Source organism: Eupeodes corollae, chromosome 1, assembly GCF_945859685.1.
Source record: "Eupeodes corollae chromosome 1, idEupCoro1.1, whole genome shotgun sequence".
NCBI lineage: Eukaryota > Metazoa > Arthropoda > Insecta > Diptera > Syrphidae > Eupeodes > Eupeodes corollae.
In genome coordinates this window covers 214,097,426-214,123,083 of record NC_079147.1, presented here as the reverse complement: position 1 = coordinate 214,123,083, position 25,658 = coordinate 214,097,426, and the positions used below count along the sequence as shown (strand labels likewise).

Genomic DNA, 25,658 nt, shown 5'->3' with positions numbered 1-25,658 from the left:
TAAAATGTATGTCAAAATGAGATAAAACGATTCCCCTTTTAAAATCGGTAAATGACTGTTTACCTCTGCCGGTTTACCTCTGTCAGTTTACTACCGCCGCCGGTTTACTCTTGCTCATTAATGTTTTCATGGTTAATTTTACGTTTTGTCTATTGAAGAATATCGCATCAGGTTTCTTCAATACCTGCGAATGACAGCCCTCAGAGTTTTGTATTACTAACTTTTGGCTTCTGTATTAATCGGATTTACAGCTTGGTCCAGCAATTCCGATTGATACCAAGACCAAAAGTTACTAATACATAACTCTGAGGAGTGTCATTTGCAGACTTCTTTCATGGCTAACGAACAAGCAGCATCCAAAAACACTTAGTAAACTATAAAAAACGATTTTAATTACACTCTTATTTTGTTAGGGATACGCTGCATTTTGTATGAACATTTTTGTAATTAAAATTATTGAGTTCTGTTAAATATTCAAACAAAACAAAAATATACAAAAACTGACTTAAATATCAATATTTTGCTTTGTAAAATTGCATTGTGGAAGTCTCATAATTCATAAGGAATGAAAATAAAAAAAAAACAGCACGAAACTAAATGTCAAAAGTTTCATTTGGAAAGTAGTTTTCATAATAATAAGCTACCTTACTTGCTCTGACGGTTAACTGGCGGTGGTAAACTGGCAAAGGTAAACCAGTGGAGATGAACTGTCCTGCTTCGTTTAAAATGGGTCACCTCGAAAAAGTCAAATGTAAACCACGTCATACAATAAAAAGACTTCAAAATGAAAATCACCTTGAAACAAATTTAAACGCCTTTAAGGTAATACCTGTAATTTACAGGTCCATTTTTTAAGTAAAATGAGGTTTGGCTTTTGAACCCAATTTGGACTCAAAAGAATGTGATTTTCCATGTTAAATAAGTTTTTTAAAGCATTTACTTTGGTTGAAAAATAGTTTTATTTATTTCAGAAGACCAGAGATGGCAGAAATGCGATTTTTTTTTATTTACTACATTTGCTACGTCTGCTACATAAATGAGGTAGTTAATGTAATTAAATGTAGTTAACGTAGTTAAATGTAGCAGACGTAGCGGTAGACGTCAAAACGTAGTTTGAAATGTCCATTTAACCACCAAATTGACAAATTGCATCTAAAAGATAACTGTGTAAGTGTGAAAAACTAACTCTCCTCGTCGGATACACTATACTCTTAAAATAAACGACAAAAATAAAACAGATGATCATTAAATTTGCATTTTTCTTTCATAAAACTTTGAATTATTGGATTTAGTTCATTACGCAAGATATTTGGTTGTTATGTATAGTTCAGTGTTTTTCACTCGTTAGTCGTTCCTTATTCACTCGTTTTTTTAAATTCTTTCTGAAATTTAACGTTTTTTGTGAAGGTAGCACACGTAACAAATGTAGGGTAGTAAATGAAACATATCAAACGTGTAGTTTATCCAATTAACTACACGTAGTTTACCGAGTAGATTACCTGACGTAATCTACTCTGCCATCTCTACAGAAGACAATCAATGTGTTCTACTGAAGTGTACCTAATAAGTAAATTAATACGTTTATACCAATACTTTACTTTTTAAGTAAAGAAAAGGATTAAATCCTCCTGCAATGTAATACATAATAAAATCGAAAGTTAAAAAAAGTGAAATCACGATAAAAAGCTTTCAGTCGGATTGTGGCCAACAAAATTAAAAAAGCGTCATCTTTATAAAACGATACTCATATTGTCTCACAATATTTGCTTTCAATTTTTTTGAAACAAATAATATTTCAAGCCGTAAAAAAAGGAAATATTCTTTAAAAGAACATGTGGACAATTGTTAAGCAGTAATGAAATAATAAATCAAATATCTATAAATAGAATATCTTCTCCAGTATAGTACCAGGCATAAACGGGGGCTTGTGGACGCATTTTGGGTAACTTGTTGCCCCTAATAAAACGAGCGTATCGCATGATTTGGTTGATTAGATATCTAGTTTCTTGTTTACCCAAAATAATTTAACCCCCAAAAAATAAAACTTTTTCTAATTAAAACAAAAAACATTCTGGATTTGGATTCAGAACTCAGGAAGACTTAAACTATCATAGAATTCAAATGACATCTGTGTTTTATTCGTATTTCTTCTTCTTTCGTAGCAAGTAGTCAAAATAAAATTAATAATGGCTACTTTCCCAAGATGAGACTTTGACAGATGCGCAGATTTGTACGAAAAATACAATTCATATGAATCGTCTTGTCTTTCGTGTACATTTATAATGACAATATCATAAGTGTTCTTAATTTGTCACATTCTTAGAAGTTCTTACATTTATTGAGAACTAGGGCCTAGTGACTTACAACTCTTAACCATTACAGGGATGCAGGGTACCTTCGTTTTTCACGGAATTTGAGCGAAATTTATGTCAAGATTTAATCTTGGAGAATTTGTCAATTCCTCGAAAGAGGCAGTACCCGTTAAAAAAAAAACTTTAGATATCAAAGGCAAGGATTGAACCCAAGACCTATTGCATAACAATCCTACGCACTAACTATCACGCAACAGGAAACGTCATAAAGTTATCTAAAACTGCTTACTTTACTTGAATTTTTGATAATGGAAACAAAATTCTGCCTTAAGGATTATTAACGGAAAAAATAAACCTGTCTGTAGCACACTTTGAAGTTTTATTCGGAAAGGTTTAATGTTTACAATCGCCACCCATGCAAATTCAGTTTACCTTAAAGCTTTGACCTTCATCACCACAAAGGGCATCTTTTTAAATTTTAACGAATAACGCCGACACCAAAACATTTTTTTTAAACATGTTTTCACCAAGTGGCAAGCAATGCATTTGAAAAAAAAAAACGCAAAAAAGATGTATGATACTTAAAGGGGTGCATCTGGCACTAATCCTTTTTTTGGTTTAAGTTGGTGGTAAATTTCAATGTGGTAATTGAATTTTATGAACAGTATGTTAATAAGTGATATAAAAATAAAAAAAGACATGTGTCTTTTTCGGCTGTTGTAGTTAGACTTCTTGAATACACTTCGGAGATTGATCTATGCGTTAGTATTCCACTGAATCGCTTTTAAGAATAGGTATTTCAATAGAGTATGATATAATTCTGAAAATGGCAGAAAAAATGGTGAACTGGCTAATTTATCTCCACATGTAAATTAGTTTTCAAAAAATTAAATTAAGTTTTGAAAAGCTTTCAACAACTTTCATGTCACTGATAACAACTCCCTAAAAACAATACATATGTTACTGCATTCATTATTTAATCCACAATAATTTTGAAATCAAAATTCTATGTTTTTGGTGAGCATTAAAAATTGTATTGTTAAACTTTAGCAATCAAGTAAAAGAGCAGCATATCATACAAACAAGTGGATGAAGATGTCGTTTTAAGAACATCTGGATTACTAAAAATGTGTTCTCCCTTTTTATTCCATCCAGAACAATACTATGATGTCTGAAAATTTAGATTCAGTTTAATCTTCAAAGTGAAAAGAAGAAGATCTCAGCATTTAAAAAATCCGAAAAAAATGATCAGAGTAATTTGGTTTCTTATATTAACCTTTTTAATCGGTGAAGCATTCCTTTTAAACAATATTCCCGAAACAACAGAAGGAGAGCCTGTTTTGGATGATGCAGAAACTAAATTTTCATCACACTATCTCAATAGCTTAGACCATAAAATCGATACGATGGTGCAAACACTTTCTGCCGTGGATACATCAATTAAACAGCTTCAGGAGAAAGCACACACTTGGGCAATATTTCATCATCACATCGATTCATGGAATGACCAAATGAAAACAATAGAACATAAAATCGATTTGATCAAGCGGACACAGGATGAGAATCAGATAGTGAATCAAAAACTGACATCTCAAGAGTTCACCTTGAATCACATACTTTCCAAGTTAGTGTATTTGAGCGACGGTTGCTACCATGGTGAAAATGAAAACACAAGGTTTCGTAATAATGGTGAAAATGGTTTGGGTGAAATAAAGAAACTTATAAATGGTGATCGTAAGATGCGCAATGAAATAGGGACACGCCTGAGTAATATCTTGCGGCATGTGCAAAATATTGAGAGAGATAGCTGCAAAAGTTTTAAATCGAATGTCCAAAATAATGAAATGAAAATGGCAAAACTCGTCCATCCCATTATGCAGTGCAATGGAACAAAATTAAATGGGAAAAATGATTTGAAAGATATTGAAAAGAAACTTAACCAAATAATCGACATTATCCCCCGACATGAATTCAAACAAGTTTTTGATAACAATCAAAAGAATTCAAGGAAGTGGGAAGAGACTGCTGAGTTGTTAGAGAGAATCGATGAGCGTACTGTTAGACTGTTTGATACGAATGCGGAAAATAGCTTGAAGCTGTCAAATTTGTGTCAATCTATGTCAAGTGAAATAACCACGTTTACAGGAAGTTCAGATTTGCTACTGAAGAAAATAGAAAAACTTGTGATGGATGTTCAGAAATGGGTTGACAAGCTTAATGATAGAGATGAAAACCGAACTGATACTTCTGGTGTGGGAACTGAGTTCACAGACCACAAAACAGATGATGAAACTAACAGTAATGAGAGTGCAGAAAAAATGGATGAAAATGAAGGAATTCTAAAAGGGATTCAAAATTCAAGAGAAGACGTTGAAGAAATTGACGATAATAATGGCGATGAAAGTGAAGAACCTAAAGAAGAAATCAGTACAATTACATTTTTGTTTACTTTGATTTCAACATTAATGTACTTCTATTTCAGATTTCGTGCAACCATTGAAAACTGGCTGTCATGAGCTCACCAATCGTGTAGATGGCATTTACAAATTCTCAGTACCGAAACTTAACGAAGCTGGACGTGATATGAATGAACAATATTGCGTATTCTCAACTGCGGGACCTGCGTGGACTGTCATTCAAAACCGTGGACCATATGTTGTTCAGGAAAATTTTAATCGTTCATGGAATGAGTATCGTGGTGGATTTGGTAGTTTAGAGAAAGATTTTTGGATAGGGAATGAATTCATCCATCAACTGTCTTACATCGAGAACTATGAACTACGAATTGAAGTGGAAGATTTTGACAATGTTAAGGCATGGGTTGAATATTCCACATTTCGGATTGATTCGGAGGAAAACAACTACAATTTAATAATCGATGGCTTTCGTGGTGCAATTGCTGATGGCATGACCTATCACAATCACCAAGACTTCAGCACCTACGATCGAAGAAATGACAAGACTGTTGACGCATGCTGTGCTTGTGCTACTGCGTATGCTAGTGGATGGTGGTTTAAGAAGTGAGTTGAAATTGTTATGTATTCTTCAGAAGATCTGTCAATAATTTTTTTTTGTTTTATATAGTTGTGCTGAAGCTAATTTGAACGGGGTTTTTCATGAAAATCCTGAGGGGCATAATAGCGTTGGAATCGTTTGGGACCCATGGCATCATGATTACTCACTTAGAAGTTCAAAAATGATGCTACGTCCAACAGTTTGGTCAAAAGATGTAGAAATGCAGTCCAATAATGGACAACCTGAAGACCCATAAATTAAAAAATGCGTGTCTGTCTTTTACTTTTACCTTTGATTTACGGGTAATGATTCCAATTAATTGAATTTATTTTCTATAATAAGCATACAAATATTTTTTTTTTTGAAAATAATAACTATTTTTGTATCAAACGCATTTGTTTCATTTTTTAATGGAGTGGGAATAAAATTACTAGTTAGCAAACAACACTACCAAAAATCAACTAAAAAGCATTGATTAATTATAAATTAGAAAAGGCTCAGTGCCGTTTCTAATTTTATTCATTCAGTATGGGTTCCAGCAATAACAGGCCTGTTTGCTTACATTTACTTTTAGTATAATGAATTTTTTTTGCGATTAAATTGTCAGAAATTGCAGACAATGTAATAGGGTAATTTTGGTTCATAGTATCTATTTGCCCAGCTGTCAAAAAATTTACCTTTTTTCAAAGTTGACTTAAAAAGTAAGACAAGAACAAACTTTTATACTTTTTGTAATTGATAAAATGTTTTCATTCCACGAATCTATAAACTTCATTTCTGTGTTATTTTTTTATATTTAAAAAAAAAAAGCTATAAGTACTGCATCATTGCTATAAAAATACAACTGAACTAGTGATGGAATTGTAACTTTTATGGATGTCTATTCCTTTCTTTCAAATAAAGCTAGGCAAGCACATGCAACTTTTTCGGAGCCAAATAGTTCGATCGTTAGTTGCTCAAACATTGCGCACATAAGGAACTCCGAAAATAATCAACTAAATAAACCAATACACAGGAAACATTTACTCACCTTGACTAAATTTTTCTCTATCTTGCACTTACAGAAAATTATTCAACGATTTAGTTGAATGTCCGCGTAGGTACCTATAATTCCTTGTGACACAAACTAACGAATTGGTTCGAGGTGGTCGTTTAGTTTGTGTCTGTTTCACAATGTAAAAGTAAAGTTCTAAATAGTAACCTACCGCTTACCCTGAGGCTCCACAAAAGTAAATCCAATTCAACTTTTCTTCCACAATCTCATCCGCAATCCAGTGTTTTTTTTTGACTAGGCATATTATGTCTTGCCATGGGTAACCTCAAATGTCACATTTGACACAACAATCTGTTGTTTAATTTTTTGTAGATTTACCTTTTGTGTCGGTAGTTGTTGTTTTCGTCAAATTTGACACAACAATCTGTTGTTTACTTTTTTGTTGATTTACCTTTTGTGTCGGTAGTTGTTGTTTTCGTCAAATTTGACACAACAATCTGTTGTTTACTTTTTTGTTGATTTACCTTTTGTGTCGGTAGTTGTTGTTTTTTCTTACAAAATGAAATTAAAACAAATTATATAAAAGAAATGCCTTTGAGTAGTAGTAAACAACATAAGAATGTAAATATATTTCCATTTTCTTTAACTAATTTTTCTTACTTAATGTAAAAAATATGTATGAATGACCGCACTCAACGACAATTTAAACTGGGAAAAATGGACGCTCACCACTACATACAACACAAACGTCAAATTTGATGACAGGATTTTGATCCGCTCGAAAAATCCAAACTGTGATGACCGGATCATGGACTGGATGTTGGTCTCTATCTATCTGATGACAGGCCGGTCATAGGAAAGTTCAATGGAGACCCCAAGTTACATTTCTTTCTCGTAAAATCCTTGCGTAAGTGATGTCGTGTATAAATACTTGTATTAGTACTTATACTTATTAGTTTTCCTGATTTTACATTTTACAAAACCCTATCGTGCCACATGAAACTTTCTAAAAAACGTCAAAATTGTTAATTGTGTCTGTGGGTTGTCGGATTTATTGTATTATTTCGGTAACCATTTGGTAAGAATGCGATTTATACTTATTTGAATTGACAATATTTTTTGAATTGCCTTTGTTTGGTGGTGAACGTTTGGCATTCTGTTAAAGGCAAAGTTTCTTACTTCAAACAAAAAGGCGCCCAGCTATTTAATTCAACTGTGGCTTCACAATGCTGTGAAAAAAATAGTATCGATTTCATCCTGTCAGTTATATCTGTGCTATTGAGTACTTTATCCCCTTTTTCTTAAAACTTTAATGTTTTAGTTAAAATTACCCATTACACTAATGTGAACTTTATCTGCTTCTATATTATAAAATAGATCCTGAGCAATCGTTTTTAAATCATGGAATATACAATTGTAGAACATTGACGGATCTACTGGGTGGTGCTGTGCTGAATATTGTCTTCCTATTCTCAAAATAATTTCTTTGACCGCTGTCCATGAGTATCTTCTTCAGTGGGTTAAAATCGAAACGTTGAAATTCATTTTATTTGTAGGAATTTCCTACGCTTGAATTTCATTTTTATAAAATCTAAATAATGATTGCAGACGCAAAAAATATGAACGGCAGAATAAAGGCCCAACTATAATAGGCATAGGCAAACATAAGCTTATGTCAAAAACCCAACGAAAATTCACTTAAGTTTGTGAAATTACTGCATAGCCATAATGCAATTTTGCTCACGTATCTATATGTCAGATTTTACTTATACGGCGAGCGACTGGGATCGCTCTTGGTTAAGTGTGCTTAAGTTAACCAAACTGAGAAAAATTGAACGAAACGTAGCTAGACTCCATTATGTTCACTCGTATTGACAGTCTACCGTTCGGTTAGTCCAGCGTTGATGAGCGTTTGATCGTATTTACAATTTTATGCCTCAAAAAGCCGAATTCTAAAACGAAATTAAGCTTTAAACTGCGAGTGTTGTCTGACATCTTTGATATTTAAGGCTTATCTGCTTTAACGGTTATTTTGCAATAAGATGTGTTACTAAATTAAAAGGTTTAGACTATTGACTTTTCCTTCAATTATATAAGTGAATACGATTCATACAGCCGGGTTCAAGATTTTTGAATCAATACGCTTTTTTGATTTATTTATTTAAACAATATAGTAACTTCAATTAAAAAAACTCAAAAAAATGGCTGACAATGAACTGTCAAACGCCCGACTGAATAGAAAATAGATCAAATTTTGCTTTTGCCAAACGAGTTTACGATATTTCGAAAATGTCAAAACCCGGCCGACCGAAAGCAACTTTATGGTTTGGCTATAACAAAAGCCGATTCTTCAAATAAATGAAATATTCTATTAAATTAATAACATAATTTTTTGCTGTATTCTACCGTTCCCATAACCACATCCAAAATTATAGACACAAACCTTTGCTAAATGTTTTACTTAATTCCCATAGATGTCACTCTAAACCACAAAATTTCTAATACAAATTTTCTTCGAGACAACTCTGTGAACGTGAAGTGCAAGTGAATCTCTCTTCACAACCGTGTAGACCTATAGACAGAGTGGTGTTTTGTATCCCCATCTTCCTGCGGGAAGTCCAAAAGGCCACCCCAAGTAAACAAAAAATAGTTGTCTTTTAAAACATTAAGATTTTAAACAAAACGCCACCGATTAAAAGGTAATTAAAAAATACTAAATCATTTATTATTTGTAATCATTTTATACCCATGACAATACATTAAGCAATAAAAGTTGCTGTTCGTTCACCTAGACCTACCTACTGCTGTCAACTCACCGTAGCCGTAGAAGGATGTTTTCAGCTAGAAAACTCCATTGAATTATTTCCTTATTTAGCCTTTTTGATTTAAGTACTTGTTAAATTGTTAATAAAGATTTGGCAAGAATATAGACATTACAATTACAATAGGAGATCTGCTTTGATTCTACAAATTGCAAATATAGATGCATCGAATGTGGGTTCTTCAATTCAGATATTTCGAATTATATTACCTACAGATCTGGTGGATCTGATTTCAATTGCAAACTATTCTTTTTCCCAATTCAAATAGTAATGCATCCAAAAAAGTAATCGAATTTTGAGAAAATTTCAATTAATGAAAACAATACCTACTTCTGCCTGGGCGCACTAAAATACTTCACGTTGAGTTTTGAGTGTCAGTTGCTTTTCGATTCTTTATCTTTTATTTTGACAGAAGTATTAAAATCTGAAGGAAAATGTTGGAAGCATAAAGTTGTTTCTCTGTTCGTAAATCTTGAATTATTTAGCTAAGAATATGCAAATTGTTGTTAATTTTAATTAAAATACAAAACAATTAATAACTTAATTCCTACCTACGAATGAGAAAACAAAGATCGTTTGCGAATTTGTTGGAGATTTTTGTTGGCAGTAGGTATAACGTGTGGCCAAGGAGAGCTAAATTTCATTGGCGTTGGACAGAGGTGAGTTGATGCCGATGGACACAAGTTGATTCCAACATAATTTCTCTTTGCTTAACAAGGCTTTTCATTAATAATTTAATTGCAAAATTATTGAATTAATTTGCTTATGACTTTGAGAGATGTCTTTCTGAGTGTTATCCCCAATGCAATGGAAAATACATGCATTGCTTTTCCTCACCCAAAACTTTAGTTTAATATTCATTCTATTAGTAATGTAGTCATTTTGTTTACCATACATTTAATTAGTAATTGTGTTTAAGAAGAGTTTGGTAATATCATTACTCACATAAAATTTAAATGAATTCCATTTTCAGATCAACAAAATGAAAACAATTCTAAACGAGAGTGCTGTTGAAGTGTCAATCGGTGGGAGTTGTCCAAACAAAATGGTAGATGACTTGAGTTGTCGTATCTGGGCAAAGGAATTCAATATCCTTTAGCTGGAATAATTATGAGGACAACAATTAAATCTGTAAGTATGATTTTATAACTCACCTTCATGAGTAGCTCCCTACAATTCCTTTTTGTATTTTTTGATTTGAAGTAACTACATGGATCAAAAAATAATATTTTTGGTATATTTATCATTTTAATAAAATAAATTAGGTAGGTATTTACCTAGAGAGTTTTGATGATAAGACTTTAACTAAACTTGATTCTTTTAAGCTATCAAAATGTAATAATATGAAGCAGGTGTTCAATAAAATTCATATTTTTGTTGTTTTTGGGAAGTATTATAGCTTTAGAAGATATACCTGTACAAAATTTGTTGAACTTGCAGGATCAAAATAAAATAAATGCTCAATGATTCATTAAAAAGATTGGTATCTCCACTTTCAAACAAGTGAGAGGCTAATGAAGTAAGCAAAATGAATTTTTTACCTTGACATTGTGAAAGTCCTAACATAATATATAGTTCAAGTTGGCGGCAATGCCATAACTGCAAAATTCATAAACATTATAAACAATGTACCAAAAGCAAAACGAAACATTAAAATGAGTGAATTACTTACTTTACTTACTCATATAATTCAAAAGTGGCTTATGCCATTTTGTGTAGGTTTTTGAAGATAAGCCATGTTTTTCATTCAAGAATTTAACCTGAAAAAAGACAATTTACATTAAAACTTAATCGAAAATCATCATCAAGAACAGGAATTTTCACAATTCCAAAATCAACAGATATAATTTTTTAAAATTAATGAATAAGCATTTTTCAGTATTATATAAATGTGTATTTGTATTTATTCAAAATAATTAATTGAATTTCTGTACATTGTACAAACCTTCTTTTCATGTTTCTGGTGATTTTGAGTTAAACTAAATTTAAAATCTGCAGTTTGCATTTCACAGAAATTGTATTTAAATACTGAAATTTTTGAAAAAGCTGTTTTTATAAAAAAAAAAGCTGTTTTTATGAAATTAAAAATGTAATTTATTTTCTTCAAAATGATTTGGGTCTTCAATAACATTGTAAATAACAACAAGAGGCCAAAAACTGTTACTGAAACATAAACAAAAGAGTGTAGCATAAAACTTAATGCTGCAGGGTGCTCAGAGGCATTTGCATAAAAGAATATATAAGCTTTTGAAAATTGTGTGAAAACATTGGGTCAGTTTTATATTAGTACAAGAAAATGTTTAAAGTTATATTTGGCAAAGAATAAATTATTGTTAACTTAAAAGGTACAATTTAAAAATTGTTTTGTACTGCAACCGTAATGCATGCAGGCATATTTCACAGAAAAAAATATTAAGAGCGATAAATGCTCAGTGTTGAAAATTTGCATTTCTTATCTTAAATTAGACTACTTGACGGTACCTTAGGCATTTCAAATATTCAAATTTCATTTTTATATATGTTCCTTTATTGAGGTCGACTTTCATATTGTCTGTATGTCTGGTTTTTTGGGAAATTATATCCTAAAAAAAGTTTAAATGTTAAATGAAACAACAAATAAGATAAATAAGGTGTAGCGAACGTCTGCTTTTGTTTAAGATAGTAATTGGGCACATTCACAAAGCTAGTTGAATTTTGACTACGTAGCCACTATGCAATGCAAAATTGAATTACAAAGCTAGTCAATCCGGAACTGTCATAGTAATGACAAATACAAATTATATAAAATAAGAAACTTTTGTGTTTTCAAAACTTTAAGTAGTTTTTTGTTTGTTTTTAAATTCAATAAAACCAAATATAAGATAAAATATGATTGATTTATATTTGTATTTAAATTCCGAAAGATTCATTTCATTTTGAATCCTTATGTCCTTACCGAGTAGCTGATTGTGAAACGTCAAAACCAGTGTGCACGAACTTTGTAGGCGAAATTTTTACACTACGTCGAAGAGGAAATTTCAATTACTTTTGTAGTTAGATTTAGCCAATCAGAATCCCTTGACTACGTAGCCACTAGCTTTGTGAACCATTATTATGAAAGACGTAAACAAAAAGAACTAAACCTTCATATATACTTACTTACTTAAAGTGGCGCCTTAGTCCAGTGTGAACTAGGGTGTCACCAAAAAAACATCTCCATCTAGCTCGGTCCCTAGCTAGATGTCTCCAGTTGCGTTCTCCAAGTTGGTGAGGTCACTCCCTCGGTCCTCCTCTAATGCGCTGTCCTGTGGGATTCGAAGACTTTTCGGATCGGAGCAAAATTAATGTCTAACGGTTATAATAATTAAAATGTATCTTTATCTAATTAAATAGAACATATTTACTTGGTTATACTTTTTTTAATTATATAATATTTAATTTTACCAACCTTTCTTATAATCGATGTCATTTTGAAAAAGATCAAAGTCATTAATATCAAAATAAAACAAAAACAAATTAAATTCGGAAATTTGTAATTTTTACACAGGATCATCAAACTTTAATTTTAAATCAAAAGTGGATTTATTAGTAAAAATAATTACCATTTCTTCAAAAAATAAATGGAAATCCATTATCCCCAAATATACGTACATCATGTATACAAAACTACGGCTAAGGCAAAATTTTCTCTTAGAGACTTTTTCGAGCTAACGAATATACATGTAAAGAAATGTGCGCCGGGGGTTATTATATTATTTCTTATTTTTATACTTTTTGTAAAGTTAAGCCTTATACTGGATTTCTATTCATGTATTTGGAAAATATTGTTAGATAGAGATAATTCATTCTTAAACCTATCTTAAAGCTAGACAAAAATTCATAAAACTAGCCATACGTTCCCATACGAACACTCTAAGTTAAACTATAACACTAACTACTAATGCCTTTCGGCCCTAAGATCTATTTTATCTTCAATTCAATTTTATTTATTTTTGTATTAATTAGAAAATTTAAAAAACTAATATCAATATCCTTTTTATGTTTAATTAAAAACTTAAGAAAATAACTTAATACAGGTATGAAGACATTCGTGAACCGCTCCTTTACACAATCGGTTTTGTGAAACATAAAAGCCGAATAAATATAATACATATTTATATTTAAATATTTAAAACAAATGCATTGTATTCATATAAATATATCGATCTCGGTGTCTTTTTCTTTAAAATTCCCGACAACTTATTATAAATGAGCCATTAAGAATTATTTTTATTTTAAGCCTGGAATTAAATTTTTGAGTAAAGAGGAACAAAATATCTTTTCTAACAATTTGTTTAGTCATGAAGTGTGATTTAACAATGTACTCATGAAGAAATTAACTAATCATATTTTTTTCTTTAATTTCAGGAATATAAATTTAAAAAAAGTCAATCAATCTGTCTGCCGCGCGGCTTGTTAATTCGTGAAAGAAAAATGTTCTCCATCGTCGGTAAGAACTCGATGTTCGCGTCGGTGTCGGTAATAGGTCCGTAACTTCAAAATAAACAAAACAAACAAACCTAATTCGAAAATCTGAACTTCGAAATTCGAATGATTAACGCCTCAATTAAGTGCGCGTGGTTTATTATGCTCTTGAAATTACTCGAAATTATCAAGATATAAAATTGAAAAATAATCTTTAACAACAATAATACTGTAGTTAAACAATTTTGAAAGTGTTGTGCTGTGGAAGAAGTGTTAATAAATAAAGAAAAACGTGGAAGTCTGCTGACATCAAAACGATACTCGATTCGGTAATCGACTTCGATTTCGGTATAGCTCCCACAAAAGCCAAAAAAAAAAACAAACTACCTTACCACTGCACAGTACATCCGAGTGAGATGGTTATATACAAGCCAATAAGAGAGTAAACAGTACATTTTGAAGAGAAGAATCATCCTCTAGCAGCCATGTTCCCAAGTTCTATGTACAGCGGCCACTACGAAAAAATCCTACTATCTTGTCGGCCGCCATTGTTTTGTGCGTGAAAAATCGAAAAACGGAGCATTTTTGTCGATTCTCTGTTCGAGGCGGATAATTCTTTTCAAATTTCCATCCAATTCGAACGCATTTATCGAATCAAATCCCCATAAATACTTGCTTAATGTGTTTCTAAAGCAAAACAGTGAAATAGTTTACCACGAAATTGCAGAATTTATTCCAACAAAAATTCAAAAAGGAACAAAAATTGTAACGAAAACAAGAGCAACACTACTAACTACCAGACCAGTGTCTAGCGATTTAGAATTACAAAAATAGCATTTCCGTTTAAGCCAAGTGAAATTATATAAAAAATAAAAACACCTACAAGGAAAAAGAAACCAAATAAAAATTCCATTACAGAAAATGGATAATTTTTCGTGAAGTATAGAATTCTTTCGAAATAAAATTAATTTTTCTTGCGGTATATGAAGAAAAAGTATGTAATGAATTTTTTTTTATTATTGGAAAATTGTGTGAAAGGAAAAATATAACCCGAGAGAAAATTCAGATCAAAAAGTAGTAGAAGCGAGAAGAAGAAGAAGAAGAAAAGAAGTGCGAGAGAAGTAGAAGAATCTGAATTTAAAATAAAAGAAGAAAGAGTGTCGCGCGAGTGCAGCAAAAGTAGCAATAGCGAAAGCAAGCAGCAGCAATAACGAACGAGTTGAGTGGATAAATCTTATTTTGCGATTCGATTAGAATATTTTGTGGATAAATAAACGTCGTTTTAATTGGATTACATTTTTGGATAATTAAAAACCAATTTGAAGTAAGTATTTGTGCTTTATGAATCCCGTGAGTACAAAAACAAATTATTTTTCTTTTTCAATTTGAACTCGTCCGACATTGGTTTGGCATCTCGTTCTATCGTGAGTTTCGAAATCCGTGAGTGTGAAAGAGAGAGAGAGAGTGATTAGGATTAAGTTAAGAGGAAGCTTTGATAATTTTTCTTCTATAAATTCTTTTTTTTCCCATATTTTTGTTAAAATTTCCGAAAAAATGTGATTTTATCGCACGTAATTTCGTTTTTGAGTTGGTGAAGTGTAGCTTTGTTAAAGTAATTCTTGGGTAAACCCGAAATTATAGAAAATCTAAGAACTCATTGGAAGGCAGAAAACATGATATGTCTTGTTGGAGTTCGAGGTTTTTAAATGGCGCGTAAAAAGATTTCTGTGGATAGTGTTGCCATGTTGGGAGAATTTGTGCCTTTGTTTATTTTTATTCGATATTTTTTGTTTGCCCTACGAAAGATGTAACTATCTACTTTTTTCCATTGGCAAAATAAACGGCTCAACTTTCCATTACCGCAGCACGAATTTCGACTCGCGGTTTTTTTTATTCGATAGATCTGTGCAAATAAATAATAACTATAGCAATTTTAGAGCGAGGAAACATTTATTTCTATTTTTAATTAATTTTTAAAGTTCACTTTTTTCCATACAAAACTCTCATTTATTGAGAGACTTTTTTTTTTTACATTTAATACATTTGTAAACTTAAAACTAAGAGGAAAATAAAAGTAAATATTTAGCTGACTTAGACTTGGTCTTGCTTAACTTAAGATACTATTATAATGAAAAAGAGGAACTAAAACACGTTTCTTTTTGTACTGGTGTTAAAAAGCGAGTTACTTAAGGTAGTAGTGTTGCTCAGGCACTTATTCATTTTGTACATTGGACTTAAAACTAGATAAAAACTTAAAACTAGGAAACAAAAGGGGAGCATCAGTCAAACCGACCAGAGAGAAATTCTTCCACAAGGGACGATTCAACTGACACCACAAATCTTTATTCTTAGATTTTATTAATATTTTAAGAAGTAGATACAGACTTAGTTTTTAATATTACATTTGTATATATACATGTACATATCATTTGTGATTTTTGTTTATATTTTTTAATTACATTTTGGTATGAACTTAACTTATAATGAATAATTAATTTTTTTTAAAATTTATATTTAATATGTAGGATATGTATATTACTTTTGGTAAATATATTTAGAAATTATATTTCTATTTATGTTTCTGTTTCTGTGCCGCCTGGAGTCAAAAAGGACCTACAAATCCCCAGAGTCATGAACTCTTGGAATTTCCAGGTCCAATCCAACCCCAGGCGGCAGTTTTATTTTACATTTAGTTTTGTTAGCCTCTATATATATTAGGGCTACCCCTCCCGTAGAAGGAAGAGAGGAACTCGTTGACTGGAACTATAAAACTTTGAGATGTCAAAGCATTGGCTAAGCTGATTGGAGAAGCGTAGTACCTATCGTCGACAGCGAAGTTGATATTCGTAGTATAGATATTTTTAATGAGAGGGTTTTCGTGAAAATTGTAGGTATGAATTCTTTTGATGGCTAGCTCTGTTAAATATGCAAGGAGAGGCTTGATTTGGGAATCGTTGTAAATGGACAAGTTACTGAACCATTTACCTCCAGGTCTTCTATATTTGTGTAGACATGCTCTCAAGATGAATCTTTCGAATAACTGGAGCTCCTTGGCTACCGTTGGTGATATTTTAAACCATGTTAAGAATCCATATGAAATCACTGGTCTGATAAGAGATTTGTACATGAGGATTTTCGTTTTTTTCTCAACAAATGTTGATCTAAATAAATATTTTAACTGGGCTGCTGCCGCTTTTGCTCTATTAAGCGAGAGTCGAGCATGAGGATTCATTCTTAATTTTTCGTTCATGTTTATACCCAGATATTTCAATTGTTTTTTGAGAGGGATTGGGTGGTCGTTGATAACAAGTTTTAAAAGTTTACTCTCCCTAACCGCCAGATGGTGGCCTCTTGGCGATGCATTTCTAAAACAAATAAACTCGGACTTTTGGAAGTTTATTGAGATACCCCAGTAGTTAAAATAGTTCAGTAACTGTTCGGCATGAGATTTTATTGCATTAAGTGCGGTGTGGGGTCTTTCATGAGCAGCAAAAATTAAAGTGTCATCTGCATATTGAATGGACTTGGATGCACCAGATGAAGAAGGTATATCGTGCGTGAAGATATTATATAGAAAGGGGCCCAAGAAGGATCCTTGTGGGATGCCCGTACAAATTTGTGTCAAATCGGAAAAAGATGAACCTATCTTGACTTTGAAATATCTATTGGCTAGAAAACTGTCAATTATTTTAATTGTATTAAACGGAAAGTTGAGTGAGATCATTTTAAAAATAAGGCCGTCGTGCCAAACCGAATCAAATGCCCTTTTAAGGTCTAAGGAGCACATTACTGTACATTCCTTGTTTCTCAGATTTTCAAGTATAATGTTTTCAAGATACATGATGGCATGCTCGGAGGAATGATATTTTTTAAAGCCGAATTGAGTGTTAGGTATGATATTATTGTCTTCACAATGAACTTCTATTTGTTTAAAAATTGATCTTTCAAGTATTTTGCCGAGATTTGAAAGAAGTGAAATTGGTCTGAAATTTTCAACTTGATTGCAAGAACCTTTTTTCTTAATTGGCAGGAGAATAGCTTTTTTCCATGCCTTAGGAAAGTATGCATTATTTATGCAGTTATTTATTAAAATTGTTAAGGGAGTTAAAATTGGATTTAGACATTGTTTGATGAAAAAGTTAGACAACTTATCCGGACCAGCTGATTTTTTATTATTTAAGTTCGAAATTGTAGATTTTATAAAATCGGTTGAAACAAATGAATTTGAAGAGACTTGATCTGAACGGTTAAAAGGTGAGAACGAGATAATTGATGAGTTAATATGAGATGCAAGGTAAGAATTTTTTAATGAAGCAATTTCAGAAGCGGCTGATGGATTAATTAATGAGTTTCTGTTACAGTATATTTCACCATAGAAGTTTTGAAAAGCAGCTGCTTTTTCAGAGTCTGTGGAAAGCTGGTTGTTCCTAAATAGAATTGGTAACTGCGAAGGATCTGAATTATTATGTCTTCCTGTTATTTTATTGATTTCCCTAAACACCATAGGAGATGGTCTTAGATTACGAAGCCTACTTTGAAGGTTATTGTTCAGATCAATTCTGATTTTATCTTTAATTATCTTGCTAAGACATGAAATTCGGGAAGAGAGTTCGGTATAATTTGGGTTTATTCTATTTCCATTTGCATGAAATATCCGTTTAAGTTGTCTTTTCCAGATCTTTCTCATTTTCATAAGGTCAAGCGAGCTTGAACTGATATTCTTATAAGAACTCTTAATTGTTTGTTTTTTGGAGTGCTTCAACATACAAGCATTTAACGAATTTGCAAGATAATCGATATGGCTGTCAATATCTGCATTTGAAAGATTTACATCATTTGGAGGTAAGTTAGTATTTACTAACCTTTCAAGATCTCTGTTACAGTGAGTCCAATTTGTGAATTTGAATGATCTGGGGAGTTCATGCATGCTAGGGATAGGATTGAAGTTAATAATATGAATTACTAGTAACACTGAAAAGTGATCGGAGATAGCATCTAAAGTTATACAAGAAGAATTTTGAATTTGGATTGGGCTGGTAGTCAGGCTTGGAGAAGTTAAAAAGAAATCAATACATGATGATGACCTAGGGAAAGTTGGTTCACCAGGAGATGTAATATCAACATTAAATAGGTTATTCTGATACCAGTCGACTAAATTTTTGCCATTAAGGTTTGTGACTGTATCACCCCAAAGTGGGTGACGGGAGTTAAAATCACCGCCAATAATAAAATGGTTAAAATCTGAAATCGCACTAAACAAATCGTCCAAAGCCTGATGCAATGAATGTCCGATATTACCTGGAATATAAATCGAGACTAAAGCAATTTTGTCTACATGTCCGTTTCTGTCATTAGATTGAATACTTATAATTGTAGCTGAGATAATATTATTATTAAATGATATATTAGAGAAATTAATGGAGTCTTTAATAAGAATACCCGTTCCTACACCCGAGTCGTTTCTAATAAATTTGTAATTTTTGAAGTATTTTTTGTGTTTTGATTCTAAACGTGTTTCTTGAAGAAAAGCTACAGTTGGATTAATATCTTTCATAAGAAGGCTCAAATCCGAACATTTCTCATTGGAGACGAGCGAACTAAGGTTAATGGACAGCGCTTTTATATTCATGGTGAAAGATTCATGATAAAGTCGAGATATTTCCCCGCTTTATCTTTTTCGTCTAGGAGTTGATACTCCGACCAAAAAACTTTAACTTTTGCTATCAAAATGTTGATCGGCAAACCGAAAAGTTTTATAGATTCATTCATAAAATCACCGAATATAGATGAAGAACCTACTTTGGGAACAGATGTTTTGTTATTGGCAGGTTGGTTTGAAATGTTATTTTTAACCATATCTGCGTAAGAGATCTTTTGATTGTTGTTAAAAACAACAGAATTGACCTGAGCCACTCTTGAAAATTTAATTTTATTGCTAAGTGCAATTCTTTTTTCTTTATTTTTCAAATATTGAATCCTTTTAGGGCAATTACTGTAATTAGCCGGATGACCAAAAATTTCACAGTTAACGCAGTATGGCTCTGAGAGGGAACCATCCTCATTTGCTTTAACTGAGCACGCCTCCGGATTATTGACATCGTGCGAAATATTACATTTTACACACCTTGGCTTATACGCACAATATCTTTTGCCATGACCAGGCCTTTGGCAGTTGTAACATTGTAATGGGCCCTCTCTTTTGAAAGAGTCCCACCAAACTCTGTGGTGAAGCACTAATTTAATTTTTTTGAGTTTAGAAATATCAACATAGCTGCCGACAGTACACATGAAAATATCAAGGTCAAAGTTATTTTCTCTTGACCATTTAGTAGTAAAAGGTTTAATAAGAATAATATTTAAGGAATTATCTAATTTTAAAAGTTCCTCTCTTACCTCATTGGGGGGGTAGCAGCCCGTTAGGCCTTTCATCAGAATTGAAGGATTTCGCAAAGATTTAGGTGTATATGAATAACCTTCTATTTTGTTATTCTCTTTGAAATTATTGAACAGAATGTTATGCAGGTTTACATTTTTAACTCGAATTGCCGAATTTCCATGACCACGGTTGACGAGTTGCACTCTATTGAGATTCATTTCATCGGTGAAGTTTTCCATAAGATATTTATGAATTGCGATGGTATTTAATCCCGAAACGTTGATGTATGGACACCATTTGTCTCCCTCAGGCTGATGGTTAATAACGTCACTAGGTGTTTCTTTATCTTCATCCTTGTCTTGGTTTTGAAGTAAAATAAATCGGTTGTTGTTGTTGATGTTCTCTGTGTTTGATTTTTTGGAAGAGGATGGCAAGTTGTTTTGTGCAGCTCTCTTTCTCCTTTCAACTACTTTTATAAAGCAGTCGTTGTCGTTTGCAAGCAATTGTTGCAACTTGTTCGATGCAACAAAACTATGATCCGTTACTTTGTCTGTAACGGTTGAATTAATATCCACTTTGGATTTTGGAGTTTCATCCATCATTATATTTTCTGAGGAAACAAAATTATTATAGCAACCCTCTACATTTGAGTAGATTTTATTAATATCCGCTTTATTAAGCAAATCTGATGGTTTTTTGGCCGCACCGCTCGAGCCAGCTATGCCCTTGTTAAATTTCGCGGGTGGCTTCTGCGGCCACCCTCCAGAGTCATTCATTTTTGGAGTGAAAAATGCCCGTCTTTTTTTACCACGAACCACCTTAATATAGGGAATACTATGGTAAACAGCGGAGTTAGAGTTTGAAAAACTATTCTTGATTTTGGAATACACTTTTGCAAATTTTATTTAACTTTTAATTTACTTGAAATATAGAAATAGAAATATGTCACGAGAAACGAATGAATGCGACCGCACTGTTCGACGTTCGAAACAAGAATCCATACAAAACTCTCAAAAATGGTTGATTTTGACATTTCTTCCCTGTTTTTTGTTCAGTGTTGCCATACTTGTTTTTTTTTCTTGGTAATTTCTTTTATTTTCGTGCTCAAATGGAAAAGTACTTTGCATATACCCAAACTCGCACCCACCCCAAATCCTATAGTGACCCCAAGCAGGGGGGTTACATACCTAGCTATTAGTACGCCGTGCTATCAATTAAAAAAAAACTTGTTTAAGCTCAAAAAATGCAATACAAAAAAGTAGGGTTAAGTCCGAAAAAGAAAATATTTTTTTTTATGACTTAAAGTTGTTTCCTCGCCCTAATATTTAAAACATGTTCTATTGAGACCCCTATCTAACTGTAAAAAAAAAATCAGGAGGAAATTCGTGATGCGGTAATGGAAAGTCGCCCCAAAAAAACTGAACAAATCTTTATCATATCACAATTACCCTGGTTAGAAGAGGAGATCGAGGAATCGAATCAAATAGAGATTTTGATCGAAGTATATGGAGGCACTGAATCGAGTAATCGAATTCAAATGGAATCAAAATAACATTGGTTTTATTTTTGTGTGCTTTCATATTACATAATTTCAAATTTTATAAATTTTTAATTCAGCTTAGAACTAAAAATACTCCATTTAAATTCGATTCACATCTTTCAATGGGATTGGGTCAAGTAATCCTATTTCGATCCGATCCAGGTCTATACGGCGCTAAATCCTGATTCAATTAGGATTCAATTCTCTTTCTAAACGCGGTAAATGTGAGGTCTTTTCTTTTTCTAAGTATTTTTGTAAATCGTTATTTATTGCCGTTTCAAAACAACTATCAAGTATCAAGATTACTACGGGTTTTAACAGTATGACGTCATTACATAGTTCCTTAACTCATTGTTGAAGTGTGAAATAGTTCAATTTTTAAGTGTGACAAGCTTTTGCAATTTTGCATTCTAAAATGTAATTGCTACTAGAAATTCTCGTCTGTATTTTTAAGATCTCAAAGACCTTCCCATTTTTAGAAATACATATGAACATAATACCTAATAATAATTTTGTTGTATTCGTTTTTTTATTGGCGCACAATTTAAATGCGCAGAAAACAGGCTTATTCGACTTCTGATGAAAAAATTCTGTTTGTAAATAATTGTCATAAATCATTTACACATAGTGTTTTGGCTTAAACTAAAGCAATTGTGCGCTCCAAAGATTTGGAGGTTAACTCTTTAAAAAAAATTAATTTAGCAAATTTTCGGCATGTTGCACATCAGTAATGTGTGAACTATGGTTTCAGGTAAAAAATATTGCCTAGTCATTTGAAATAACTAAGCTCAGAATCTATTGAAGATTGCAGATCGAAAAGAAGCTCCCACGAAACTGCCAAAGTAGACATGATTTCTTGGCCCAAGTAAATGAAAATTGCGATAGTGTTCTTGATAACTATGACATGCAAAATTGAATCATAACAAAAGTTTGATCACATAATCTTTAAACTAATTGATTATGTTTTCAATATGCTTTTTTATACAAAGTTCGTTTAGTGGCTTATTTTGTTAAACAGCTTTAAAGAAATATATTTCTAACTGTTATAGTTCGAACATTTAGTAAAAAAAAAAGGATTACACAATATTTCAATCTTCAAAATTTAACACCAAAAATAAAAACAACTGAGTAAAGTTGCTTAAGTTTTTGTCACTGACACTGTATACCCTATTGTTTGGATATAATCTGCCTAATTTAGTTCCTCTATGTCAATCTGACAGAATAACTTCCTTTGAATAATAAAATTATAAACTAATTAGTTCAAAATATTATATTAATATAAAATCAGATCCTACATATATATGTACATACATAATTCTAAAGCATTTACTTATCTATCCAGTTTATTTCCAACATAAACATGTGTAAGAAGTTGAACCAAAAATAATCCTTGAGTTGTTGGCTATTAAAAGATCTTGAAAAAAACTACCTAGGTATTTAAATTTAAGATCCCTAGTAACCCATATTCAGACAAAAAATTTCAATGTTCTACTGAGAAATAAATATTTAGTTCTTATGACCTTCCTCATAAGCAATTTCAGTATACTCATTGCACAGCGAATGAACGATAGTTAATACAATAGCTGCGAATAGAAAAACAAAGATTCGAATTCAATAGGAAAATGTCCTCAATTCCTTCTGATACAATTTTTGCAATTGTTAATTTTTACATGTGTAACACTGCGCTTACAGTAGTGCCACAAAGTGAACCGTGAATACAATTAAGAGATATTTGCTAGTCTTTTGAAGGTTCTCTCAAGTTTTTCGCTCAAAAACTACGAACACATTTTCAAGCGATTTGGTGTAAGGGGCCGGTTATAGCTATCAGTCAAGTTTTTGTTTTCAGTTTTTGAACATGTTACAGATTTATTTTCAGCAAAAGATTGATGCAATAAGATGAATCCTATATTCAAGTATTTTTTTTTTCAAAAAGAAACAAACTAATTTATTTTTTTAATGATGAAATTTCATTTTCCAACAGCCAAAAACCAAACAAATTCCATTTCGTTTTACTGTTGGTGTTCCAATTTGGTTCTATTCCGATTGCATCATTACAAATTTGACTGATGAAAGCTAAAGTAAAACAAATTGTCTGAGGAGCTGGGCCCGATGTTATGAGCGACATTTAATTTAATGACGTAAATTTACTGATTGCTATAAACGCTCATCAGTTAAACATTTCAGATTCCTCCTGTTTCAAATTTTACTGATGGATTTTAATGGTAGCTATAACCGACCTCTAAGAAGTGTTTGTTTTGACGTTTAAAGAAAAATAATGATACCAGTTAACTACAGTATTTGTGTTGTGTGGTGCAATTTTGTAATTATATACAAATATTTATCTATATTTTGTATGCAAGAGTTTGAGACATTTGCAGGTGTACCTGAAATAGAGTTCTCAAATTGATGCGTTCAATACAAACAATGATTCGATGTTCGCTTACTATTTAACAATTTACGGCACTTTGTATCTTTGTATTTCAACAAATTCACTTAAAATATTGACAATTTAAACTGTTTCCAGCTTTTGTTTGGCTGACAAAAACTGTCCATGTTTTTTTCAGTCAATTTTTATAATATTCATATTTTTAAAATTTGCTGAGGTAGGTTGAGATTTAGGTATATTGTGGTGGCATACAATAAAGCGAAGTGAATTGTTTACAATTTAAACATTTGGTTTGCACTCAATTCTTAACCACTGGCAGAATGTGCTTCAAATTGAAAGCGTTTTCCTTTTGCTACTGGAAATACACTTCATTCAAATCAGATGAGGCAAGATGGTTAGCGATACATTCGACAGCCGAAATAAACACTCTAAACATACAAATTTCAGTTCTTACAGTTGAAACTTCTATAATATGTTAAATACTGTTAAACTGTTGCAATAAAAAAAAAACATGCATAAACATATTGGTTTGGGATAATGTAGTTCACCCGATGGATAGCAGAGTGCAAAGGCAGTGTGAAAGGGAATCGAATTGGTGAATCGAATATACGATCCACGTGAATAGCAGAATAGGGCTGTTAGATACAAATTCTTGTTGTTGTTTCTATTTACATATCCACTTTTAAAGGATCTTTCATATGATAAAACTAAGTTGGTCTTATTTCATTTCCCGACACTGTCTATTGTTAGTTTATGTACATAATCACTTATTATCAAATCATGTTCAAAATGAATTATTGGCAACTCTATAACTGCACAATATAAGTTCGTCTTCATTGAACTCCCAGTAAATTATTATTCCTATTTATGTTATCTTGCTCGCAGTCATACGGGTTGTATAATATTGCCTACCCTATCGCTCTACTCTACTCGTTAGGTATATTTTCTTCTAACAAAATCATTTTAAAGTTTGAAACAAAAATGTTTTAAACAGAAGAACACATTGCATAGGAGGTAGGTACCTATTTAAATTCTTTTTTCTTTCGATTTATATAAGTTCCAAAGCTGAATCATAAAAATACTAAACAAAAACAAATTAAGTAATAGTTAACCTATTGATTCGCATTTGTTCTCCTGTAGAAAGAAAACCCAGAAGATTTAAAGATTTGTTTTTAATTTCCTTTTCTACGCTTCTCTCTTGCCTAGTTCAACACAGAGCGCATCAGACGGGTTTTCCAGCACGATAGTTTTCGTTTTGTTCATTTAATGCGCAAGTCAAGTAAAAATTGTGTTTTTTGATTTTCATCTCAAACAATGTGCCAAGGCTGTTGGCGCCAACAACACAAAAATATGAAGAAAAAAGTCACAGCAGATTGTGTTGTATGGTTGTGGATTACACTAACAATAGTAATAATATAAAATGCTTATTGAGTGCTTCGGTACTGGTGACGTGTTTATTCTTGTTTGCAAGAATTTCGCATAACCACACCGCCCCTTTTTATTTAGGTAGATTTTGTAGGTAAGTGATTTTTGTTTTTAAATATTGGGTTTTGATTGGAAACGTTGGTTTTTAGGCTACCTAGGTAGGTATATTGGATTTCAAATGCAAATGCGATTTTCATCGTTGTTCGCAAAAGCAATATTTACTCACTCAAACAACATATAAATTTAAAATAAAATATTTTTAATCACGTTTCATTATGTTCGGGGCAAAATTTCAATACTGAATTAAATTTATGGTGATATTGAAAATATACTCTTGGGAAAAGA

At 32.0% G+C, this 25,658-nt stretch overlaps 2 protein-coding genes and 1 long non-coding RNA gene across 4 annotated transcripts in view; 2 read left to right on the top strand and 1 right to left on the bottom strand.

Moving 5' to 3' along the window:
• Positions 1-3,527: 3,527 nt before the first annotated feature.
• Positions 3,528-5,586, top strand: LOC129940918 (angiopoietin-2). The gene is made up of 3 exons (XM_056049446.1): positions 3,528-4,739; positions 4,795-5,332; positions 5,397-5,586. The coding sequence occupies exons 1-3, from the start codon at positions 3,557-3,559 to the stop codon at positions 5,581-5,583; spliced, it is 1,908 nt and encodes a 635-aa protein (XP_055905421.1). The 5' UTR covers positions 3,528-3,556; the 3' UTR covers positions 5,584-5,586.
• Positions 5,587-8,885: 3,299 nt separating this feature from the next.
• LOC129941381 (uncharacterized) overlaps positions 8,886-25,658 on the top strand; it is a 39,994-nt gene continuing 23,221 nt past the window's right edge. Inside the window, exons 1-3 of the mRNA XM_056050009.1 lie at positions 8,886-9,020; positions 10,117-10,274; positions 13,530-14,910. The gene's annotated coding sequence lies outside the window, so the exon portion shown is untranslated. The remainder of the gene's footprint in view (positions 9,021-10,116; positions 10,275-13,529; positions 14,911-25,658) is intronic.
• Positions 12,378-14,095, bottom strand: LOC129941392 (uncharacterized). Of its 2 annotated transcripts, none has more exons than XR_008780853.1 (3): positions 13,979-14,095; positions 12,725-12,829; positions 12,378-12,470 (listed from the first exon to the last, which is right to left on the bottom strand). It is a non-coding gene; the product is annotated as an uncharacterized LOC129941392 (long non-coding RNA). The 2 variants fall into 2 exon arrangements; XR_008780854.1 differs by lacking the exon at positions 13,979-14,095 and adding an exon at positions 13,682-13,813.